At 41.9% G+C, this 25,190-nt stretch overlaps 2 protein-coding genes and 1 pseudogene across 2 annotated transcripts; 1 reads left to right on the forward strand and 2 right to left on the reverse strand.

Annotated features, from left to right (window-relative positions):
* The first annotated feature begins 418 nt into the window (after positions 1-418).
* On the forward strand, positions 419-1,402 carry LOC103665210 (annotated as a pseudogene).
* A 7,821-nt stretch (positions 1,403-9,223) lies between these two features.
* On the reverse strand, positions 9,224-10,243 carry LOC103665209 (putative olfactory receptor 2B8). The gene has a single exon (XM_008693101.2). The coding sequence runs from the start codon at positions 10,199-10,201 to the stop codon at positions 9,224-9,226; it is 978 nt and encodes a 325-aa protein (XP_008691323.2). The 5' UTR covers positions 10,202-10,243.
* Positions 10,244-22,589: 12,346 nt separating this feature from the next.
* On the reverse strand, positions 22,590-23,633 carry LOC103665107 (olfactory receptor 2W3-like). Its single transcript, XM_008693027.2, has one exon. It carries the CDS (start codon positions 23,631-23,633, stop codon positions 22,590-22,592), a length of 1,044 nt encoding a protein of 347 aa, XP_008691249.2.
* Positions 23,634-25,190: the final 1,557 nt, after the last annotated feature.

The following is a 25,190-nucleotide window of genomic DNA, read 5'->3' on the forward strand; positions in this document are numbered from 1 at the left end:
ACTGGTGGTGCCCGCTGGGGGCCCCCAGCCGCTCCCCAGTGCAGGTGGCTACTGCTTCCTGGCGCCTGAGCGCGGCGGCTCCCTCCCCCCTTCCGTTTATCTGCCGATATCTGTGCGTGGTTTCACGGCTCCCAGCTTCATACCTCATACTCAGCGCGGGAGATGTTCGTTTGTAGAGATCCAGATGTAACTTCCTGCATCTCAGGCTGATTCCATGGATGTTCGGGATGGTCAGGTAGGTACCCAGCGCCATTCAGGGGACCAGCTAAAAAAAGGAGACCCTTACTCCTCTGCCATCTTTCCCCCAGACCATTGCCATTGCCATGTCCTATAACATACTAGATCCACCTCCTCCTACAAAATACTTTTTTAAAGATTTCTTTTAAAACTTGCTAAATGCTTGGTCCTGACAGGAAACATGTGCTAACAGACGATGGAACAGAAAAATGGCAGTTCTTTCACTGGGTTTGTTCTGCTGGGTTTCTCAGACCGGCCTCAGCTGGAGCTCGTCCTCTTCGTGGTTCTTCTGATCTTCTATCTGTTCACTCTGCTGGGAAACACCACCATCATTGCCTTGTCCCACCTGGACCCCCATCTTCAGACTCCCATGTACTTTTTCCTCTCCAACCTGAGCTTTCTGGACCTGTGCTACACGACCAGCATTGTCCCACAGCTCCTGGTTCATCTCAGGGGAGCAGACAAGTCTATCTCCTTTGGCGGCTGTGTGGCTCAGATGTTTGTTTCTCTAGGGTTGGGATCGACAGAATGCATTCTCTTAGGAGTCATGGCATTTGACCGCTATGCAGCCATCTGCAGGCCCCTGCACTACACAGTGGTCATGCACCCCCGTCTCTGTGCCCTCATGGCTTCCGCATCGTGGTTCATTGGTTTTGCCAACTCCTCACTGGAGACAGTGCTCACCTTCCTTTTACCATTTTGTGGGAGAAATAAAATAGACCATTTCCTTTGCGAGGTCCCCCCACTGCTCAAGCTTGCTTGTGTTGACACCACTGTGAATGAGTCTGTGCTCTTCTTTGTCGGTGTAATGATTCTCCTCATCCCTGTGGCCTTAATCACGGTCTCCTATGGTCGGATTGTCAGGGCAGTCTTAAGAATAAAGTCATCTGCAGGGCAGAGGAAAGCGTTTGGGACGTGTGGGTCCCACATCACGGTGGTCTCCCTGTTCTATGGCACGGCCATCTACGCTTACCTCCAGCCCAGCAACAACTACTCCCAGGATCAGGGCAAGTTCGTTTCTCTGTTCTACACCATCGTCACCCCCATGGTCAACCCCGTCATATATACACTGCGGAACAAGGATGTGACGGGAGCAATGAAGAAGGTGCTTTGCAGGGGCCATGACTCCAGATGACTGGGAGGAAGACCCTGTAATGGGAAACTTTCACTGCCAGAGCTTCTAAGATGATTGTGTCTTCCTCATGACACCCAGAATCTCCCCTGACATGTCTCAAGGGAATTCCCTCACCTGACGCTTTAATGTGGGCGCTCACAATCTAAGTCCAGGGACTCCTGCCGCCTCCGGAGATGCTCACTGGTGACCCTAGAGCACCCGCATCATGTCGTTATTATAAAAGCTCCACAGGTTTTTCTTAACCATCCCCCCAACCATTTGGGAACACTATTCCAATTCTACTTGCAAGTAGACATCCACCCACATACTATATAGGCATAGGGAGAATAAGAATAGGAACCAAAAAAACGCTACAAGAAATATTAACATTTTAACATTTTCTGGCAGTTGTTGGAGACATATCACTTACTCTTATATTTTGTGACTGTGGCTCTATTAGGAGGTCCATCGGTGGACTGTATCACAGCGTTTTCATAGAAGTAGGTGGGCAACTGTGGGAAAAACAAACTTTTAGCTCGAAGAAAAACCTTCTAACATCAATCCTGATAAATCCATTCAAATTTCAGGCCCCAGTGTGATGTCACCAGTGTGACAGTGGTTTTATGTAGCCTTCCGTCACAGAAGGAGGAGGGTGTGATGTTTACCTGCCTGTGACATTGGGAGCTTCAGCTGGTGATACACGAGGTGGTGCTTACGTGTAATTTTGTGCGAGGTAGGAGAAGCACTGATGTGAGGTCCACAAGTTGGTTATGCAGCTTGCAAACCATCCTCTTCATTAAAAATGACTTTTGAGGACATTATCATATCTGGACAGTATATGACCCAAATCCTATTTTATATTCTATTCATTTTCACTACAATAATGCAGCAAAAGTTTCAAGGGTAAAATACATTTCGATACTGTCTTCATACCATTTTATAAATTCTTTGATTGAGGCATCAACTGATCAATGCTTTTTTTTTTTTTTTAAGATTATATTTATTTGACAGAAAGAGGACACAAGCAGGGGGTGCAGGAGAGGGAGAAGCAGGCTCCTGGCCTAGCAGGGAGCCTGACGCAGATCTCAATCTCAGGATGCTGGGATCATGACCTGAGCCGAAGGCAGACACTTAATGACTGAGCCACCCAGGCACCCCCGATCAATGCTTTTCTATCTCACATCTGCCAAAGGCCCCATACAATTTTGAATGCAGGAACATATTATAAAAATGCATTTTAAAAAACCCGACCAAAAAAGAGAATTACAGACCAATATCCTGATGAACATGGATGCAAAAATTCTCCCCAAAATACTGGCCAATAGGACCCAACAATACATTAAAAGGATTATTCACCACGGCCAAGTGCGATTTATTCCTAGATTGCAAGGTTGTTCAATATCCAGAAATCAATCAATATGATCACTACATTAATAAAATAAAAGAAAAGAACTATATGATCTTCTCAATTGATGCAGAAAAAGCACTGGTCAAAGTATAGCATCATTTCTTGATTACAACTCTTCACAGTGCAGGGGTGGAGGGAACACTCCTCAAAATCATAAAATCCATCTATGAAAAGCTCACAGAGAGTATCATTCTCAATGGGGAAAAACAGAGCTTTCCCTCTAAGGTCAGGAACATGGCAGGGATGCCCACTGTCCTCACTGTTGCTCATCGTAGTACTGGAAGTCCTAGCCTCAGCAATCAGACGACAAAAAGAAATAAAAGGCATCAGAATCATTAAAGAAGTCAAACTCTCACTCTTCACAGATGACATGATATTCTATGTGGAAAACCCAAAAGACTCCACCTCAAAACTGTTAGAATTCATACAGGAATTCAGCAGTTGGCTATTGTGGCAGGATATAAAATCAATGCATGGAAGTCAGTTGCATTTCTATACACTAACAATGAGACTGAAGAAAGAGAAATTAAGGAGTCGATCCCATTTACAATTGCACCCAAAACTATAATATAGCTAGGAATAAACCTAACCAAGGAGGCAAAGTATCTGTACTAAGAAAACCATAGAACACTAATGAAAGAAATTGAGGAAGACACAAAGAAATGGAAAAACATTCCATACTCAGGGATTGGAAGAACAAATATTGTGAAAATGTCTATGCTGCCCAGAGCAATCTGTACATTCAATGCCATCCTGATCAAAATACCATCAACTGTTTCCCAGAGCTGGAACAAATACTCCTTAAGTCTGTATGGAATCAGAAAAGACCCTGAATAGCCAAAGAAATGTTGAAACAGAAAACCAAAACTGGTGGCATCACAATGCCAGACTTCAAGCTCTATTACAAAGCTGTAATCCTCAAGACAGCATAGTACTGGCACAAAAACAGACGCATAGATCAGTGGAACAGAATAGAGAACCCAGAAATGGACCCTCAACTCTATGGTCAACTAATTTTCAACAAAGCAGGAAAGACTATCCAGTGGAAAAAAGACAGTCTCTTCAACAAATGGTGTTGGGAAAATTGGACAGCCATGTGGAGATGAATAAACTGGACCATTTTCTTATACCATACACAAAACTAGACTCAAAATGGGTGAAAGACCTAAATGTGAGACAGAAATCCATTTAAATCCTAGAAGAGAACATAGGCAGTAACCTCTTTGCCATCTGCCACAGCAACTTCTTGCTAGACACGTCTCCAAAGGAAAGGGAAACAAAGGCAAAATGAACTATTGGGACTTCATCAAGAAAAAATCTTTTGCACAGCAGGAAACAGTCCCCGGAACGTAAAGACAATCAATAGAATGGGAGAAAATGTTTGCAAATGTCTTATCAGATAAAGCGCTAGTATCCAAAATCTATAAAGAACTTATCAAACTTAACACCCAGAAAACAAATAATCCAATCAAGAAAGGGACAGAAGACATGAACAGACATTTATCCAAAGAGTACATACAAATGGCCATCAGACACATGAAAAAATGCTCAACGTCACTCGGCATCAGGGAAACACAAATCAAAACCACAGTGAGATGCCACCTCACACCAGTCAGAATGGCTAAAATTAACAAGTCAGAAAACGACAGATGCTGCTGAGGATGTGAAGAAAGGGTAAACCTCTTCCACTCTTGGTGGGAATGCAAACAGGTGCAGCCACTCTGGAAAACAGTATGGAGATTCCTCAAAAACTTGAAAATAGAGCTACCCTATGACCCAGCAATTGCTCTACTAGGTATTTGCCCCAAAGGTACAAATGTAGTGACCCTATAAACGTGCACCCCAATGTTTATAGCAGCAGTGTCCACAATCGAAAAACTATGGAAAGAGCCCAGATATCCATTGACAGATGACTGAATAAAGAAGAGGTGGTATATATATACAATGAAATACGACTCAGCCATCAAAACAATGAAACCTTGCCATTTGCGATGACGTGGGTTGAACTAGACGGTGTTATGCTAAGCTAAATAAGTCAATCAGAGAAAGGCAATTATCATATGATCTCACTGATATGTGGAATTTAAGAAACAAAACAGAGGATCATGGGGAAAAGAGGAAAAATAAAACAAGATGAAATCAGAGAGGGAGACAAACCATGAGACACACTTAATCATACTGAGAGTTGCTGAAGGGAGGGGGTGGGGGATGAGGTAACTGCGGGATGGGCATTAAGGAGGGCATGTGATGGAATGAGCACTGGGCATTATAAACAACTAATGAATCACTGACCTCTACCTCTGAAACTAATAATACATTATATGTTAACTGATTGAATTTAAATTAAAAAAAAATTTTTTTAAAAAGAACCAGCTCTCAGTGTCCTTGATTCGTCCTACTGTTTTCTTTTTGTTTCTACATCTTTTATTTCTGCTCTAACCTTTATTATTTCCCTTCTCCTCCTGGGTTTAGGCTTTTTTTGGTGTTCTTTTTCCAGCTCCTTTTGGTGCGAGGTTAGGTTGTTGTTTGAGACTTCTCATGTTTCTTGAGGAAGGCCTGCACTGCTATATACTTCCCTCTTAGGACCGCCTTTGAGGCATTCCCCATGTTTTGAACCATCCTGTTTTCCTTTTCATTTGCATCCATGTATTTTTAAATTTCCTCTTTAATTTCCTGGCTAATGCATTCATTCTGCAGTGGATAGTCTTTAACCTCCATGTATTTGTGGTCTTTCCAGATTTTTTCTTGTGGTTGACTTCAAGCTTCATTGTGCTGTGGTCTGAAAATAAGCATGGTATGATCTCAACCTTTTTGTACTTGTGGAGGGCTGGTTTGTGACCCAGTACGCGATCTACCCTGGAGAATGTTCCATGTGCACTCGAAAATAATGTGTGCTCTGCTGCTTTAGGATGAAATGCTCTGAATATATCTGTGACGTCCATCTGGTCCAGCGTGTCATTCAAAGCCCTTGTTTCCTTGTTGATCTTCTGCTTAGACGATCTGTCCATTGCTGTAAGTGGAGTGTTAAAGTCCCCTCCTCTTATTGTATTATTATCAATGAGTTTCTTTATATTTATGATTAATTGATTAATATTCTCGGGTGCTCCCAAATTGGGAACATAAATATTTACAGAGGTTAGATCTTCTTGATGGATAGACACCTTAATTATAATATAACACCCTACGTTATCTGTTACAGTCTCTGTTTTAAAATCTGGTTTGTCTGTTATAAGGATGGCTACTCCAGCTTTCTTTTGATGTCCATTAACATGATAGATGGTCCTCCATCCCCTCACTTTCAATCCACAGGTGTCTTTAGGTGTAAGATGAGTGTCTTGTAGGCTACATATAGATGGATCTTGCTTTTTTATCCATTCTGATACCCTTTGTCTTTGGATTGGAGCATTTAGTCCATTAATGTATTCAGAGTAATTATTGAAAGATACAAATTTGATGCCATTGTGTTACCTGTAGAGTTGGTGTTTCTGGTGATGTTCTCTGGTCCTTTCTAGTCGTTGTTGTTTTTGGTCTTTTTTTGTTTCTCCACTCAAAGAGTCCCCCTTAAAATTTCTTGCAGGGCTAATTTAGTGGTCACCAACTCCTTTTGTTTTTGTTTGTCCCAGAAACTCTTTATCTCGCCTCTATTCTGAATGACAGCCTTGCTGGATAAAGAATTCTTGGCCATATTTTTCTCATTCAGCACATTGACTATTTCCTTCCACTTCTTTCTGGCCTGCCATGTTTCTGTGGACAGACTTGCTGCGAACCTGATCTGTCCGTCTTCCCTTGTAGGTTATGGACTTTTTTCCCCCTTGATGCTTTCGGTATTTTTTCCTCGTCTGTGTATAAAAATTTGATTTATTGAATTACATTATTGGCTGGATTTATTTTACACATTGTGAATGGAATTAAATCTATGAGGTCTTTAAGAAGGGTAAGTTCTTCTAATTAAGTAGCCATTTCTGAAGATAGCTTTAACTCTTCTGAGAATGAAGTTGTTCAGTTTTTCTACCTTTGTCTTTAGTCTCAGTGAAGCATCCTGGACATTTCTAATGATTGCGTTACTTGGAATCGTCATGATCGATGGGATGCCACGATCAGTTGTCAAAGCCTTTCTCAGGAGCCTCCCTCCCCCTGCCCGATTCTGTGATAGCAGGTCACAAACAGTGATTTCCATATATTTTTAAGTCCCCACTTAAAGCATTTCAAAACATTGAAGCAGGTTTGCAAGATTCCTTTTGGAAAACTTTATTAATTTTTCTATGGAAATGAGAACTGTGTTTTAATGTATTTAAATGGAGCGTGTTGGCTCACGATGTGTCATATTTAGCATGAAATCAACCTTTCTCAGGTTTCACTGCTCTTCTTGGAAAGACCATTCTATACATCCCAAAGAATGTTTCTGCTCATATGCCACCATAACGTGTTACAGTCTGGCTTGCATGTAGATTGGAGTAACATACATATTAATATGTTATCACACACAGATCTGCACGTGCACAAAGCACAGACTCCACCTGCAATCTCTTGGAGGTCAATCTCTTAACCCTTCTGTGAAGATGAAGAGTAGAAGAAAATATATTTCCTGTAGTGTCTCCTACTTAGAGATGACAGGCTTGCAAATGACGTATTTCCAATGTTTTCTGAAATATGTACAAATGTGCCCAACTGTATGTGGTGACACTTTATTCCTACAGGTGACCCTTAAAAGAAAAAACAATTAATTATGTGGAGGAGGTGGGAATATCTGCTACTGATAGAATCTCGCCCCACTCAAGAGCTCCTGGGGACAAACGATACTGCTTTTGCCATTTTTAGACTAAAACATTTAACAGAGATCTATGGACCGTTTCATCCAACAGCAGCAGAATACACATTCTTATCAAGCACGCCAGGAAGCTTGTCCACGAGAATTTACAAAACAAGTCTTAGCAATTTAAGAAGATCGAATTCATGTAAGTATCTTCTTTTGATCACAATGGTATGAGACTGAAAATCCTAATCAAAGGAAAGCTGAAACATTTCTACATAGGAAAAATTAAATAACACCTCCTACAACAAAAACAATGGGTCAAAGAGGACATTGAAGGGAAATCAAGAAATACCTTGAAAAAATGAAAATACAAACACTACTTACTAAAATTTATGGGATGCTGCAAAAGCAATCTAAGGGGAAAGCTTACCACAATAAAAGCCCACATTAGCAAAAGAATTCTCAAATAAATCTGACAATTGTCAACTAGGTCAGACCCTTTCACTAGTGTGAAATGCAGATTATCAGCTAGTGTTTATAAAAAATTTAGACAAGAGAATTTTCTGATGGGCCCTAGGTAGGCTCTAGAATGCAATACATTCTCGGTAGATTTTCTATAGTTGACTGATTTCCAAGCCAACAAATTAATAATAAAAAAATACAGTTAACTTCTTTAAAACAAACAAACAAATAAATAGCCTTACTTTACTCCCTTAAGAACTAGTAAAATACGAAGCTCAAAGTTAGCAGAAGGAAGGAAAGAACAAAGATCAGAACAGAAATATATGAATTAGAGACCAGAAAAACAATAGTGAATCCACCTGGAAGGAAGAGGAGACCAGAACTCACTGTACAATGCTCTTTGATTGAGGTCTTCAAAGGAAAGCCAGGTAAAGCGCATTCTCGTTGGCTAAATATCACGGGTATCCAAAACGGTTTGGATTCTACCAGTTCAGTACACTGGAACCAAGTCACATAGATCATGTGGAATATAAAGCCCGACGGAGTGAAAGGAACCCAAATCTTAATGTGAGTATTTAGTATCACAGTATATGTTAATATCTAGCTTATTTCAAACGTTTTAAAAGTAAATGATTTGAGGTACAACAAGCATACAGAGCGTGGAAGTAACGTCACTGTCAAGTTTGATGAATTTTCACACATTGTGTACCTTCTATAAATAGCATCCAGATCCAGAATTAGAATATAAGCAGAACCCCGGAATTCCCCTCCCCCATTTCCCCTTCCAATCACGACTCCCGCGAGAATCCATTATTCTGACTTCCAATACCTGTGGTTTCCTTGGGCCTGGTTTTGTGTTTTACGTGAATAAAGAGTACATCCGGTATAATTAGATTTGAACAGTAGTAACCATTTAGATTCTGGTTTCTTTCACTCAACGTTGCGTTTGTGAGAATCATTCGTGTTGTTTGTACTTCGAATTTGTGGACTCTCATTATTGTGAAGGATTCCAAGACATGGTATTTCATAGTTTATTTTCACATCATCTTCAAACCATATTCTCCCCTCTAGAAGGTTCAGCTCCATGGGGACAGGGGTGTTTGTCTGGATTGCTGATAGATCTCAAGTCCCTAGAACAGGGCCTCGTTCAGAGCAGGTGCTTTCCGAGGACCTGCTGAAGTGTGTGAAAGCTGGCTTCACGTCCCCAGCAGTCCCCCGCGCCCCAGCGCTCAGCCCCGCAAGCCCCGCGTTAGCTCCCTCGCGAGTCCGCGCTTGCCCGCAGCAGTCTCCTCAGTGCCCCCTTGACCTCCTTGTTCCTCAGAGTGTAAATGAGGGGATTCAGCAGGGGAGTCACCAGAGTGTAGAAGAGCGCGATGCTTTTGTTCACATCCTGCGAGTAACTGGAGGGGGGCTGGAGGTACATGGAGATGAGCGTGCCGAAGAAGACGACCACCACCACCAGGTGCGCGCAGCACGTGCCGAAGGCCTTGCGCCTCCCCCGGGCCGACGTGATCGTCAGGACGGCCCGCGCGATGCGGCCGTAGGACACTACGATGAGCGACAGCGGCACCACGAGGAAGAAGACGCTGACCGTGAAGAGCTCAGCCTCGTTGACGGAGGTGTTGGCGCAGGCCAGCTTCAGCATCGCCGGCACTTCGCAGAAGAAATGGTCCACCCGGTGTCTCCCGCACAGCGGCAGCGTCATGGTCAGGGCCGTCTGCAGCGCCGAGTTGCCGAAGCCCGTGAGCCAAGCCGTCAGCACCAGCCGCAGGCAGAGCTGCGGGTGCACCACTGCCAGGTAGTGCAGGGGGCGGCACACGGCCGCGTAGCGGTCATAGGCCATGACGGCCAGGAGCACACACTCCACGCCCCCCAGCCCCAGGGCGATGAGGAGCTGGGTCACGCAGCCACCATAGCTGATGGTCTTGTCCCGCCCCTGGAGGTTGGCCAGCGTCTGGGGGACGGTGCAGGTGGTCAGACAAAGGTCCATGAAAGAGAGGTTGGAGAGGAAGAAATACATGGGGGTGTGCATGCGAGGGTCCGTCCGAGACAGAAGTATAATCGTGCCGTTGCCGAGAAAGCTCAAGAAGTAGACGATCAGGATGACCACAAAGAGAGTCGTCTCCAGCTGAGGCCTGTTGGAGAAGCCCAGGAGGAGGAATCCTGAGAAGGCGCTGTCATTAGCTCTCTCCCCTGCGCTCCGCCTGCGCAAGAAGGGGGACTCCATTGTGTTCTAGTGCATGTCCCGTCCACCTCTGTTCTCCTAGAGCTGGGGGCTAGAGTCCGGTTGGGAGCCGGAGAGGTTTGCACAGTGTCTTCCTTGTTGGTGAGAAAGGGGGTGACAAATGGCCACTGGACAGAAGCGTCTTCCGTGTTTCAGGCACTGCCCAAAAGGTCTATGCATTTTCTCCCAGGGAGTCTCTGAGGTTGGCACATTCATGATCTCTGCTGAACAGATGAGGGAAGTGAGCGTGAAGGAGGTTCCGTCATTTCCCAGGGAGACTCACCCAGGTGTACATGGACTCTGAGACATGAGCTCTTTGCCCTGGGGACACTGGCTTTTCATGATGGCATGAATTCCGAAGGTAACTGTAGTTTCTCCAAAAATTAAATCTAATTGATCTGAATAGGTTGCAGATTTACAGTGCCCCCATCGCTCTCTTTGTTCTCTAACAAGAATTGAAAAATATCACACTGGCTCCCCTACTTCCGTTTTGCGTAGAGATAAAATGTTTTCTGAAAATGCGTAGATAGTAAAATTTCCCATTGCCAGTTTTATTCCAGGGAAACAACAGATTTTAATGCATACTCTAATGAGACATTCGGAAATGGAGCCTGAAATCATGGTTAGTGATTGGGGAAGTGCTACTGGAAATGATTGAAGAATTCATCGTGTCCAATCTTCATGCTGCAGGAGGACTAATCCTGAGTAATCATTACTGATACCAATTTCAGTAAAATCTCGGGGAATCACCAATCCAGTATTTAGTCTTTCCTTTTGTCTTACATTACAACTCCCTTTAAAAAATTTTTCAGGGGCGCCTAGGTGGCACAGCGGTTAAGCGTCTGCCTTCGACTCAGGGCGTGATCCTGGCGTTATGGGATCGAGCCCCACATCAGGCTCCTCTGCTATGAGCCTGCTTCTTCCTCTCCCACTCCTCCTGCTTGTGTTCCCTCTCTCGCTGGCTGTCTATCTCTGTCGAATAAATAAATAAAAAATCTTTTAAAAAAAAATTTTTTTTTTCAGTGTAGGGTGCCTGGGTGGCTCAGTCGATTAAGTGGCCAACTGTTGATTTTGGCTTAGGTCATGGTCTCAGGGTTCTGGGATTGAGCCCCGTGCCAAGGGCTCCACCCTCAGTGCAGAGTCTCCTTCAGCATTTTCTCTCTCCCTCCCCTACCCTTTCCTCATGCTCCTTTCCTACAGTAAATAAATAAATCTAAATAAAACAACAAAAAAATTTTCAATGTAATGGAACAAAATATTTTTTCAACATCCCATTCTGTACTTCCATAAATGCCAACCTTACAGAAATCATTTTGTTTTCTATTACAATATTGCACTTATTCTTAGAAATAACCTCCCTCCCTTCCCCACACCCCGTGATGCATGTTTAATAGTAAATACAACCTAAATAAGAGTGATATCTCATAATATCACCATAGCCCGGGAAAGAGCCTGGCATGCAGCAGAGTCACAAAAAATCTTTGTGGAATAAATGAGAATATGGAAGATTAAGACCTTAACAGTCTATCGAAATTGAGTCTAGAGGTAACAGAACTTCAGAGAAAATAGCAAAGCAAAGGCAACCTTGAGTAATGGATAATAGATAGCCTTGACTCTTCAAACTGTAGAATTTTTTTTTAAAGCTGTGTTGTCTGGAACTTTGCAGGACTCTGTCTATCTTTTGTAAATGTCACTTTTCTATCAGCAAAATCTATGACCAGGCAAGAAGATATTCGGCCACTCTCTAGTCTGCCTTTGCTATTGGATTCTCGGTCCCCTTCTCCTCTTATTCCTAAATCCTTTCAGTGATTCTTTTGGTGGCTGTTGTTACTGTGTTGACAAAGGGTAAAATTAATTTGGGAAAATAAGTTTCCGAATGCGCCAAGTGGGAATCAGAATAGTTGGGTTGTAGGTACAAATCTACCACTGATAAGCCTTGAGATTCTGAAGGCTGCTCCCCACCCCTCCTGCCTGGCCTTCTCTCCTCCCAAATAAATGAGATGATGGTGCCAGCTTTTAATAAGAAATAAAAGATACAGTGCATTTAGCTCCTCGTAGGTTTACATTTCAATAGATCCACTGTCCTGTTTCGAAGAAGCACCCGTGAGTCCTTGCATGTTCTTTAGCGACACTGTGGTTCTCAATTTCTGTATCTTCCACATTATCAGGCCTGGTCCAAAATATGCAGAATCAGACAATGGGCAATATCAGAATTTGTTTTGTCACATGTTGTTGGGACGTACCTCTGCTTCTTCCCTCTCTCCTTGTGCTTTAAGGGTCAGAGAAGGGCTCCGCCCGTCCCTCATGGTGCCCAGTCGAAAGCTCTTACAGGGTTTTCAAATAGGCTGTTCTTTCTCAGAGATCACAGACATATCTCATAACTCAGCCAAGAACACGATTTTCAATGATTCTGTTCTTCTCAGTGATGCACAGAATGTGATCGGAACCAAGAAAGCATATATTCTGAAAGGAAACATGTAAAATCCATTGTAACTAGAAAAGGAGAATTAAGTGGACATGGGCATTGTAATGTAACTTCCAACACGTGGTATAATTTCCTCGTCTTCCATAACAGAGTGCCACAGACTAGGTGACTCAGGAGAACCAGACGCACTATCTGTAGCTCAGGAGCACAGAAATCCAGAATGAAAATCTTGGCAGAGCCTCTGAAGCTGGTAGGGAGAATACACCCCTGGACCTTTGTAGCTTCTGGAGCTTTGCCGGCAGTTCTGGGGGTTCCTTGACTTGCAGCTGCAGCAGGTCATTGACTGCCTCCGTAGGCACGTGGTGCTGTCCCTTGCGTCGCCTCTTCTGTTCCTCGCGTAAGAACTACCAGTCATATCGGGCTAGGCAGCCCACTGAGTGCACCCTCATCCTACCTTGAGCACAGATGTGAAGAGCCTGGTTTCACCTAAAGTCCCACTAACCTGACCTGGGGGTTAGGACGTCAACATACTTTTTTGGGGGGTGGGGAGGAAGCTGCGAAGGGACACAATTCAACCCAATAGCAATAGTATAATGTAGTTATGCCGTCAAATTACAACAGATCTTTAGCATAAATAGATGCCTGCATGCGGTGGGAAGACCAAGACGCAGGTGTTAGCTCTCTCTTGTTTCAAGTTCTCTTGCTCTCCTGGTCATAGTGCAGAAACCTACAGCAACAGGAAAACAGATCCCCGTATGTGACATGAATATCCAATGAAGGCTTTTCTCTGTACATCTGTTCGTTACACTTACAGATCTGAAACACAAACACAGCTTGCACGCTTGTAAGACCTAGCTCCTAGATTTGGTTTGAGCTGGAAGAGAAAATACTGACATTCTTTCACTTCTCTCATGAAGTGGTGTTCAGTTAATCTGGACTTGATTTCTTTCATCTAGTAGTTACTGAAAGGAAATAGCAAACTCACCCACAGACACCACTTCGGCAGGTAACACCACCACCTTTCGGGTCTAAGGAATCAGGAGCAGAGGGAACAATCCCAGCTCCTCTTAGGAACATTTGAATGGGTGTGAGGGTAAGAATATGACATCTTCTTCCAAGGAAGAACAACAGAGATTACAGATCTCCAACTACCTCTTGGAAGAAGCAAGATGGCCTTTGAAGGATCAGTACACTTCTATGACTCGAAGAGATCGGCATATTGAGGGCAAAGTGAATGTCTGCAGATGACAGCTCGTGGCTGCTTGTCCCCCGCGAACGCTAACACACTCAGCGATTGCCAAGTGGTGTGTGGTCAGGGAATTGTAGAACAGTGTTAGGGGACGAAACAGAACAGAATCCTTAGAATAAACCCAGATTCACATATTTAAAATATGCCAACCTTGGAGAGAATAATCCTTGAAAATGGTGAATCTGAAAGGCAAGGGAAGTCAAAATTGCTCCTCACTCAAACTCTGTTAAAGGCAGTACCAGTTCCCTTCACAACAAATGTTAGCATAAGTTGTCTCATCCCCAGGGTTTACCCACGAAGATTGTCCACTCATTTCAGTGTTTGGAAGCATGAGAAGGATGGATTGGAGCGGACAGCTGAGTCTGCAGCTGAACACACGTTGGAATCTATGACTTCTGTGGAATCTGCCCGTGAATAAAAGGGCTAACATTACATCTGAGGGATATTTTCATAAGCCACCAGAGTCAAAGTGCTTGCTTTAGGGACCGGAGATGTGTGTGTTTTTAGTGGTCCCAGGAGTGTCCTGCCCCATGTAACTCATTAGCCTCAGTTGAGGTATTCGGAGTTTGGGTCCCCAAGGGCAGCCAAAGAGGAAGGCCCTGGAGATGTGACATCAACAGGTAGTCAATCTCTTCCTGCCAAACTGATAAGGAGTGAAACTATTGTCTCTATTTAACTTCCATTTACCAACCTTATTTCATAGTATTGGTTACAATAGTTTTTGCTAGTCTTCAAATTCCCTTTCTGAATTGAAATACAATTGTCATTATAACATTGTGCTAGTTTTAGGCATACAACGTAGTGATTCAATTCTTGTATATACAGTGAAATGACCACCGCAGTAAGTCTGGTTAACATCTATGCCGCACATAGTTACCTTTTTTCTTCTTGTGAGGAGAACTTTTAGGAAGTATTCTCTCAGCAATTTCCAAATATACAATATAGTATTATTACGTATAGTTCTCATGCTGTACATTACATCTCCAGGGCTAGTTTTTAGATTCTCCATCCTTATTTTCAGAACCGTCATCATTTCCTACTTAAACAAGAAAATTTCTGTGCCTTTCCCCCCCTCACGTTAGTTATAATCTTTCTTTGTTACCTACTCACTAAAGAAAATTACTTTCCAATGGTGCAATAAAGTCTATCACCTTCCAACTTTTTTCGGAACTTATTACTCAGTTATCTTTAATCTTATACCCTATTATCTGTTTGTTCATTGTCTAAAAATATGCTCCTCTATCCTATTAGAAAAATCAAATCAGAGTGAAACTCTCCTCCTGCCCCACTGTCTTCTAGCTAACCTCTTCGTTAATTTCATCTTTGTGACTGGACATGGAGTATCCATATTTTTTCTTCTCCCATCAATACTTCTAAATGCTCTTTTGCCATTTTCCCCTACCACTCTGGGGAGCTGCTTTCTGTAAATCTTTAATATTCTTCCATTACACAAAGTATATGAGCTCACCGTCCTCTTACTTGGTATAAAATGGCATTGATGGTATTTCCCTCTTTCATGAAATCATGCTATCCACTGGCTTCTCTCTGTTTCGCTATTATTTCTTGGGCCCTTGATTCTCAGTTCTTTCTCATTGGGCACAAATGTCAATGTTTTGATCTGCCAGGATTCTATCCTTCGCTCTCCTCTCTCCACACTGTTCCTGAGACACTGTCATTTCCATGGAGTGAACTACCATCTGTCTATAAGATAAATCTCCAATCCATATCCACAGTTTAGACCCCTTCTTGAGTTCCATACTAAAGCAAATGAAATCTTGGCTATATACACAGGGATTATTTGTGAACTCTAAAATTTCCATGGTTTTACAATCTGATGTATCATGGTCGGAAAGCAGCTGCTGTTCTGCATGTCAGATTTTCAAAATCTCAATACCAAACCCTCAACAACCTCAGTGAGAATCCCCTGAATTATTTCTGATTCTTCCCTCTGTTTTTGTCTGAACACTGAACCTATGCCTTGTTGATTCTCTCTTTCATACTTTTAGAATACAGTCACTATCCAGCACACATTTTTGATTTGTTATCAATGTGTTAGTTCAGATCTTTTTACCCTTGCCCAAACCATTTAATTAATCTCCTAAGATACCCTCCAACCACACCAACTCTAAGCTCCTACAGCATTAGCTGAATTATTTTTCTTAAAACTGACACAACCACATCATTCCTTGCTTAAAAATAGTCTTGGCAACCACTGTCTATAAGATTAAATAAAAAGCACACCTTTAATATATAAAGCTGTGTTTATTCTATGGACCCTGTAGTTGTGGGAACAAATCCACAATGCACTAATCACTCGATACACCTTTCCAGTTTGGGGCCAGTGTTCTATTATGCATTTATTATGCTATTATTTTGCTTCATTCGAAAGGTTTTATCTTGTCCTATTTTCCCATGCATCATATTCCATTACTAATTCAAGACTTTGCTCAAGGATCATAGTTTTTTTTTTAATGTTATATTTGAATGAGTGGGGTTTTTAAAAAGATTTTATTTATTTAATTGAGAGAGAGAGAGCACACACAAACAGGGGGGGATGGCAGGCAGTGGGAGAAGCAGGCTCCCCCTGAGCAATGAGCCCAACACGGGACTCGATCCCAGGACCCTGGGATCATGACCTGAACCGAAGACAGATGCTTAATTGATTTAGCCACCCAGGTGCCCCTGAATGAGTGGTTTTTATTATGCAAAAAATTTCACATCCCCAATATATAAATTTTTGTTCTAATGATTCTTAAACATGGGGACTACATCCACTGTTTGTTAGTAAAAACATCAGTTTCAGGTCTTCCAGTGCAGTCCTTTCCCACCTCAGCTTTATTGAGGTATAATCGACAAAACTCAGATTTGTGAAGTGTACGACATGATATTATACACACCTGTGAAAGGATTTCCCCATCGAGTTAATTAACACATCTGTCATCTCACATATTTATCTTTTTGTGTGTGTGAGAGAACATTTAAGTTCTATTCTCTTAACAAATTTCAATTATACAATACAATATTATCAATGATAGACATCGTGCTACATGTTAGATCCTCAGACCTTATTCATCTTATAACTGAAAGTCTGTACCCTTTTACCCACTTCTCTTTATTTCCACCCTACCCCCACTAGCAATTCCCCAGCCCCTGGCAAGCACTTTTTTATTCTGTTTTTATGAGTTGTGCTTTTTTTCCCTACGTGTGAGGGATACCATGCCGTATTTGTCTTTGTCTGGCTGGCTTATTTCTCTTAGCATAACATCCTCCAGTTACATCCATGTTGTATTGCCTCCTTTTTTTTTTAAATAATATTTTTTATTATATTATGTTAGTCACCATACAGTACATCCCTAGTTTCTGATGTAAAGTTCGATGATTCATTACTTGCGTATAACACCCAGTGCACCATGCAATACGTGCCCTCCTTACTACCCATCATTGCCTCCTTTTTAAAGGCTGAATAAAATTCCGTTTTATATATATATATATCATCCTTTCTTTTTTTAAAGATTTATTTATTTATTTTAGAGGTGGGGAGGGCCACAGGGAGAGGGAGAGAAAGAATCTCAGGCAGACCCCTCACCAAGTGGGGAGCCCGACACAGGGCTCGATCCCACGGCCCTGAGATCATGACTTAAGCTGAAACCAAGAGTCAGTCTCTTAACTGACTGAGCCACCCAGGCACTCCATACAATTTCTTTATACGTTCATCTATTGGTGAATACTTATGTTGTTTCCCTACTTGGGACTGTGAATAATACTCTTATGAACATGAGAATATGGATATTTCTTTGAGATAGTAAGTCATTTCCGTTGTATAAATACCCAAAAATGGGATTGCTGAATCATAAGGTAGTTCCATTTTTATTTTTTTGAGGAACCTCCATACTATTTTCCGTAGTGTCTGCACCAATTTATATTCCCACCAACAGGGCACAAGGGTTTCCTTTCTCCACATCTTGGCCACCACTTGTTGTCTCTTGTCTTTTTGTGTGTGCCCATTGATGGGTGAATGCATAGAGAAGATGCGTATGTATACACAATGGAATATTACTGAGCCGTAAAACAGGAAATCTTGCCATCACCAACAACACAGACGAACTTGCAGGGTGTTATGCTAAGTGAAATAAGTCAGACAGAGAAAGGAAGACAAATACTGTATGATCCACTTATATGCAGAACCTAAAAACAAACAAATATGAGCTCATAGATACGGAGAACAGATTTAACAGATCGATGGCTGCCAGGTGGGGAGGATGGGGGGCGAGCATCATGGGTGAAAGGGGTCAAAGGTGTAAACTTCAGTTATAAAATAAATGTCATGAGAGTGTCATGTACAGCATGTGACAATAGTTAATAATACTGTATTGCATGTGTGAAAGTTGCTACATCGGTAAATTTAAAAATTTCTCGTCACAGAAATAATTTATTAACTCTGTACGGTGACGGACGGTAACTAGATTTAGCGTGGTGCTCATTTGCAGTGTACAAGCATCAAATCGCTATTTTGTACGCCTGAAACTAACACAATGTCATGCCAGTTATATCTCAATAAAAAACCAAGAGAGTTATGTTTAAAGGGCCATCAGAGACAGAGAAAGTTATAAAAGCATCCTGAGAGAAAGAGCAGATCACCTACAATTCTCGAGGTTTCTCGGACCACAGTGTGGATTTTGGCTGCAAATACACACATTGGGATACTTGACGTTATAAATTTTCAGGATAAAGCCTTCTCCTCACCCACCAGCCAGTCAGTTATTGTCCTGAGTCGAGAGCAGCAGGTTTCTTTTCTGTCCTCTGCACCGGGTGCATTTCTTTCGCACCCTTCCCCCAAGCCTTTTGAGGCCCCAGCTTTTTGTGATGATCTCTTATCAGAATTCTCCTACTTTTGTGGGCCAAGTAGGTACAGAGGGATTTCTAGAAAGAGATACATGTCTTATTATTTGCACAGTACATGATCATTTTCTTTTTTTAAAAGATTTTATTTATTTATTTTTGAAAGAGAGAGAGCAGAGCAAGTATAAGCGGGGGTGGGGGGTGGGGGGGGCAGAGGGAGGAGCAGACTCCCCGCTGATCAGGGAGCCTGATGTGGGGCTCAGTCCCAGGACCCTGGGATCATGACCTGAGCCGAAGGCAGATGCTTAACTGACTGAACCACCCAGGCATCCCTACAGGATCATTTTTATAAGAAAAATACAGGATAATGAACTTTTTAATTCATTCAATCAGCAAATATTTATTGAGGGTCTATTACTTGCTAAGACCTGAACGATTTTGATTGCTGAGGATTTTAAATGAAGGCAGAGATAGAAGCCAAGGATGTCGCTAATGTTTTCAATATTTGTAAACTTTCTTTCTGTTGGAGGAAGAACATGAATTGAGACAAAAATATTTTGCTTAACAAAGGTTGAGTTTGATTTATGAAAGTTAAATTTGTTCATCACATAGATATGATTTTGGCCAGAAAATAATTGGAAATATAATAGCTGGTGTTTGGAATCAGTTTTTAGCATGGAATTCTGATTTGTGGATTATTGGCATAGGACAGAAAAATGAAGCAATGTGAACTGTCTGAAGGAGTGACTGTGGTCAGGGAAGTGAAGGTCTCCAGTGATGGAAACACCTTCTGAGTTGAGAAGTAAAGTTGTCCTTATCTGGCTTTACTCCAGGAAACCTCTCCTTTTGCATTCTTTTGAACGACCTTTACTACTTTTCTGCATGGATACAAAAGGATACTACTTAATGTGGCATGTAGCCCATAATCGTGCTTAATATGCTTTTTAGGAAAAGAGATATAAATAAACCTCTCCAATAAAAAGAAAACAACACAATACAATTATTTGGTTAACTTTTATCTTGTGCCTTGCTCCAAAGCTATGTCTAGCAACGTCTACTTGAAATTTTTAATTGATAAAGTAGCTATTTTTTTTTAAAGATTTTATTTATTTATTTGACAGAGAGAGAGACAGCCAGCGAGAGAGGGAACACAAGCAGGGGGAGTGGGAGAGGGAGAAGCAGGCTCCCAGCGGAGGAGACCAATATGGGGCGCTTAATGACGGAGCCACTCAGGTGCCCCTAAAGTAGCTATTTAAAAGGCTTGCCAGGATAAGACCCTTATTCTTAGGGTGCCTCAGACTGAGAAGATACTTTTGAATTTCTTTCTTTTTTTTTTTTTTAAGATTTTATTCATTTATTTATTTTAGAGAAAGAGTGCTAGTGGGGAGAGGAGCGGAGGCAGAGGGAGAGGGAGAACCCCCAGCAGACTCCCCGCCGAGCATTGAGCCTGGCCTTGGAGCACTAGCTCATGACCCTGAGATCATGATCTGAGCCAAAACCAAGAGTCAAACGCTCAACTGACAAAGCCACCCAGGCTCCCCTTGAATTTATTTCTGAGTGAAAATTAATCCCTTGTAACTTTGCACAACCCCCATAAGGCTTAGTGTGTATAAAGATCCAGGTATGTGTGGGGGCACATACATGGCTTCCATATCCGTTTTCATTACTGTGACTTTTAACAATCCCTTCAATAAATTTGTACTCAAAACGTGAGGACATTTACATTCATCCTGATAAATTCAGACACATATGTTAAAATCTTAGCTCTACTGTATTTCTCAGCCATAAAAAAAAATGAGATCTTTTTTAAAAAAGAAAAATTTTAAGATTTTATTTATTTGACAGAGAGAGAGAGGCAGCGAGAGAGGGAACACAAGCAGGGGGAGTGGGAGAGAGAGAAGCAGGCTGCCCACCGAGCAGGGAGCCCGATGCGGGGCTCGATCCCAGGACCCTGGGATCATGACCTGAGCCGAAGGCAGATGCTTAATGACTGAGCCACCCAGGCGCCCCTAAAAATATTTTTTAAATGTAAGTATAGTTGACATACGTGTTACATTATTTTCAGACGTACAACATAGTGATCCAATTTATCTATACACGATGCTGTGCTCACATGTGCAGCTGCCATCTGTCACCATACAACGTTATTATGATATCCTTGACTGTATTTCCTAAGCTGTACCTTTCACTCCCATGACTTAAAAAAGAATGAGATCTTGCCATTTGCAACAACATGGATGGACCTAGACGGCATTATGCTAAGTGAAATAAATCAGAGAAAGACACATACTATATGATTTAACTTGAATGTGGAATCTAAAAAACAAAACAAATGAACAAACAAACCAGAAACAGACTCATAAACACAGACAACTGGTGGCTGCCAGAGGGGAGGGGCTGGGGCACGGGTGAGATAGGTGAAGGGGAATAAGAGGTACACACTTCCAGTCATAAAATAAATAAGGGACGCCTGGGTGGCACAGTGGTTAAGCGTCTGCCTTGGGCTCAGGGCGTGATCCTGGCGTTCTGGGATCGAGCCCCACATCAGGCTCCTCCACTATGAGCCTGCTTCTTCCTCTCCCACTCCCCCTGCTTGTGTTCCCTCTCTTGCTGGCTGTCTCTCTCTGTCAAATAAATAAATAAAATCTTTAAAAAAAAAAAAAGATTTAAAAAGAAAAAAAAATAAATAAAATAAATAAGTCACGAAAATGGAAAGTACAGCATAGGAAGCATAGTCAGTAATATTTTAGTAACGTTGTATGGTGATTGCACTTACGGTGAGCGCACGGAGTAATGTACAGAATTGCTGAATCCTTCCTTGTGTTGTACACCTGAAAGTAATATAACATTTTATGTCAACTATACTTCAAAATATAGTAATAAAAATATGTAATATAATAATAAAAAAATTTTAGCTCCACTATTCATGGTCTCTTTGATTATAAATATATTTCACCACGCCTCAGTTTCCTAATCTGTCAATGAAAGGATCTGGAATGGATTGTTTGTTTTCAAACTTAAATCCATGTTAAAACTACACAAGACATTTTTTCTTTCTTTTCTTCCTTTTTTTAAAGATTTTATTTATTTATTTGACAGAGAGAACAAGCAGGGGGGGTGGGAAAGGGAGAAGCAAGCTCCCCTGATACAGAGCTCAATCCCAGGACCCTGGGATTACAACCTGAGCTAAAGGCAGGTTTTAACCGACTGAGCCACCCAGGCGCCCCTACAAGACACTTACTCAACACACATATTTCCAGACTTACTAAAATGAGAGCCTCAGTGGTTGGTACTTGAGAATCTATATTAAACAACAAAAAAATCTGTCCAGATCATTCTAATACCACTGATCGTGAAACAAAGCAGAGCTCAAATAATTTAAATATCATAAGCTGTGCTTAGGGTAACGGCTCTATCTTCTCCAGACAGTGAAATTTAAAGATATCAGAAGACAAAAAGCATTGTATTTTGACACTCCATCGGCTCAATTCTGTGATAAAAATGACAATTACACAAAATACCAATGAGAAAAGATTATCATATGATTTTATTTGGGCATAACTTCAGTCAGTCCACAATACTAAAGTATTTATCATAGTTTTGTTGGATTTTAATTACATGTGACCAACTTGGAAAGGAGGAGGAAAGATGATTTGGAGGGTAGACATAAGATATTATGCAAATTAAAATTTATGTCTAACCTAGTTTATCATCAGCATCGTATTGGGGCTTTATAAGTTATATTCCCAAACTCCATCCCTGGAAATATTTACTGGGCAGGTTGGAGGGTTTAAATGAATTCTAAAATTCCACCTCAAGAATTATTTATTTCTGGTAACTAAGTAAAAGAAGCAGACTTTGGAAAAGTCACGGTCGCCTTACTTTCTGGACACAAGCCTCCTCAGGGCACCCTTTACATCCTTGTTTCTCAGTGTGTAGATGACAGGGTTCAACATGGGGGTCACCAAGTTGTAGAAGAGGGTAAGGAATTTCCCTTGGTCCTGGGAAGAATTCTTTCCCGGTTGCATATACATATAGATAATATTCCCATAAAACAAGGACACCACGGTGAGGTGGGACCCGCACGTGTTGAAAGCCTTCCTTCTTCCCGTGGCCGACCGCATGCTCAGCACTGCTAAGGCAATGTAGCTGTAGGAGACGAGGATGAGCGCCAGGGGCCCCAGCACAATCACTACCGACAAGATGAAAACCGTGCTCTCCACAGCCACAGTGTCCACACAGGCAGTTTTTATCAGAGCTGGCATCTCACATAGGAAATGTTTCACCTCACACCTTCCGCATCGTGGCAGTCTCATGGTCACTGGAGACATAACCAGGGAGTTGAGGAGCCCGACACCCCAGGCCACAGACACCAGCTTCCAACAGAGCTGAGGGTGCATGATGATGGAATAGTGGAGGGGCTTGCAGATTGCAGTGAAGCGGTCATAAGCCATGACTGCCAGGAGGACACATTCTGTGCCACCCAGACCCAGGAACATGAACAGCTGGATGGCACAACCTGTGTAACTGATAGTCTTGTCTGGGCCACCCAAGTTGAAAAGCAGCTGGGGGATGGAACTGGTGGTAAAGCAGAGGTCTAGGAAGGACAGGTTGGTAAGGAAGAAGTACATGGGCGTGTGGAGGCAGGGGTCCAGGCGGGACACCAAGATAATGACAGTGTTGCCGACCAAGGTCACAAGGTAGAAGATGAGCACAAACACAAAGAGGGTCTGCTCTAGCTGGGGTCTGTCTGAGAAGCCCAACAGGATGAACTGTTCCTGGCAGCTCTGGTTGGTCATGACATGCATGCAGTGGACATGCAGTGGACCATCAGTGCAGGCCTGCAAGGAAGCAGATACAGCACGGTGCGCTCTTAGGGAAGTAGGCCAAGGGACCACGACCAGAGTAAGAGCAAGTGCCATTATGGAGGTTCCTCAAGACATTAAACACAGAGCTACCCTACGACCCAGAAATGGCACTACTGGGTATTTATCCCAAAGACACAGATGTAGTGAAAAGAAGGGGCATATGTACCCCAATGTTCATAGCAGCAATGTCCACAATAGCCAAACTGTGGAAGGAGCTGAGATGTCCTTCGACAAACGAATGGGTGAAGAAGATGTGGTTCATACATACGATGGAACATTACTCAGTCATGAGAAAGGACGAATATCTACCTTTTGCATCGACATGAATGGAACTGGAGGGGATTATGCTAGTTGACACAAATCAAGCAGAGAAAGGCAATTATCATATAGTTTCACTCATGTGGAACATAAGGAATACCACAGGGGAGGGGAGAAAAAACTGAAAGGGAAGAAATCAGAGAGGGAGACAAACCATGAGAGAATTTGGAATCCGGAAACCAAATGGAGGGCTACAGAAGGGAGGGGTAACTTAGGGTGATGGGTGTTAAGGAGGACACACGTTGTGATGAGCACTGGGTATTATATGCAACTAATGAATATTGGAACACTACATTAAAAACTAATGATGTACTATATGTTGGCTAACTGAACATAATTAAAAAAATAAAGAAGAAATAATACATAGTCTTCTGAAGTTGTTTCAAAAATAGAAATGAAAGGAAAACTTCCAAACTCATTCTATGAAGCCAGCATTACCTTCATCCCAAAACCAAAGACCCCACCAAAAAGGAGAATTACAGACCAATATCCTTGAGGAACATGGATGCAAAAATTCACCAAGATACTAGACAATAGGATCCAACAATACATTAAAAGGATTATTCACCATGGCCAGGTGGGATTTATTCCTGGGCTGCAAGTGTGGTTCAACATCTGCAAATCAATGTGATAACTACATAAATAAGAGAAAGGACAAGAACCATATGATCCTCTCAACAGATGCAGAAAACGCATTGGACAAAGTACAGCATCCTTTCTTGATTACAACTCTTCACAGTGCAGGGATAGAGGGAACATTCCTCAATATCATAAAAGCCATCTACGAAAAGACCACAGTGAATCTCATTCTCAATGGGGAAAAACAGAGCTTTTCCACCTTTCCCTTAAGGTCAGGAACATGGCAGGGATGTCCACTATCTGATGAGATCCCTGTTTCTACTTTATCTTATGTCCTCATTTTCTTCACCTACAAATAAACTCACATATTTCATAAAGTTTTGATGTTATGAAGGACACAATTATGTAAAGTTTTCAATGAATATCGTATTTTAACAATTTCTTCCTTCTATGAGTGATGTTCCTAATTATACTTTTTAACTGGATATAACTAAGGCAGACTTATAGTTGTTAATCACATCAAATTCTAAAATGACGTAAGTTAGAAAATGCCTAAATATAATCATTTACATAAATATAAAACTTACATTGATATAAAAATAAAATATGATAAATTATAAATGACATAAATATAAAATGATGTAATTCTGTTTATATCATTTAGAAATTTATATATAAATTTATATATATACTTATTTATATGATTTAGAAATT

Source organism: Ursus maritimus, unplaced genomic scaffold (genome assembly GCF_017311325.1).
Source record: "Ursus maritimus isolate PB19 unplaced genomic scaffold, ASM1731132v1 scaffold_30, whole genome shotgun sequence".
Classification (NCBI taxonomy): Eukaryota; Metazoa; Chordata; class Mammalia; order Carnivora; family Ursidae; genus Ursus; species Ursus maritimus.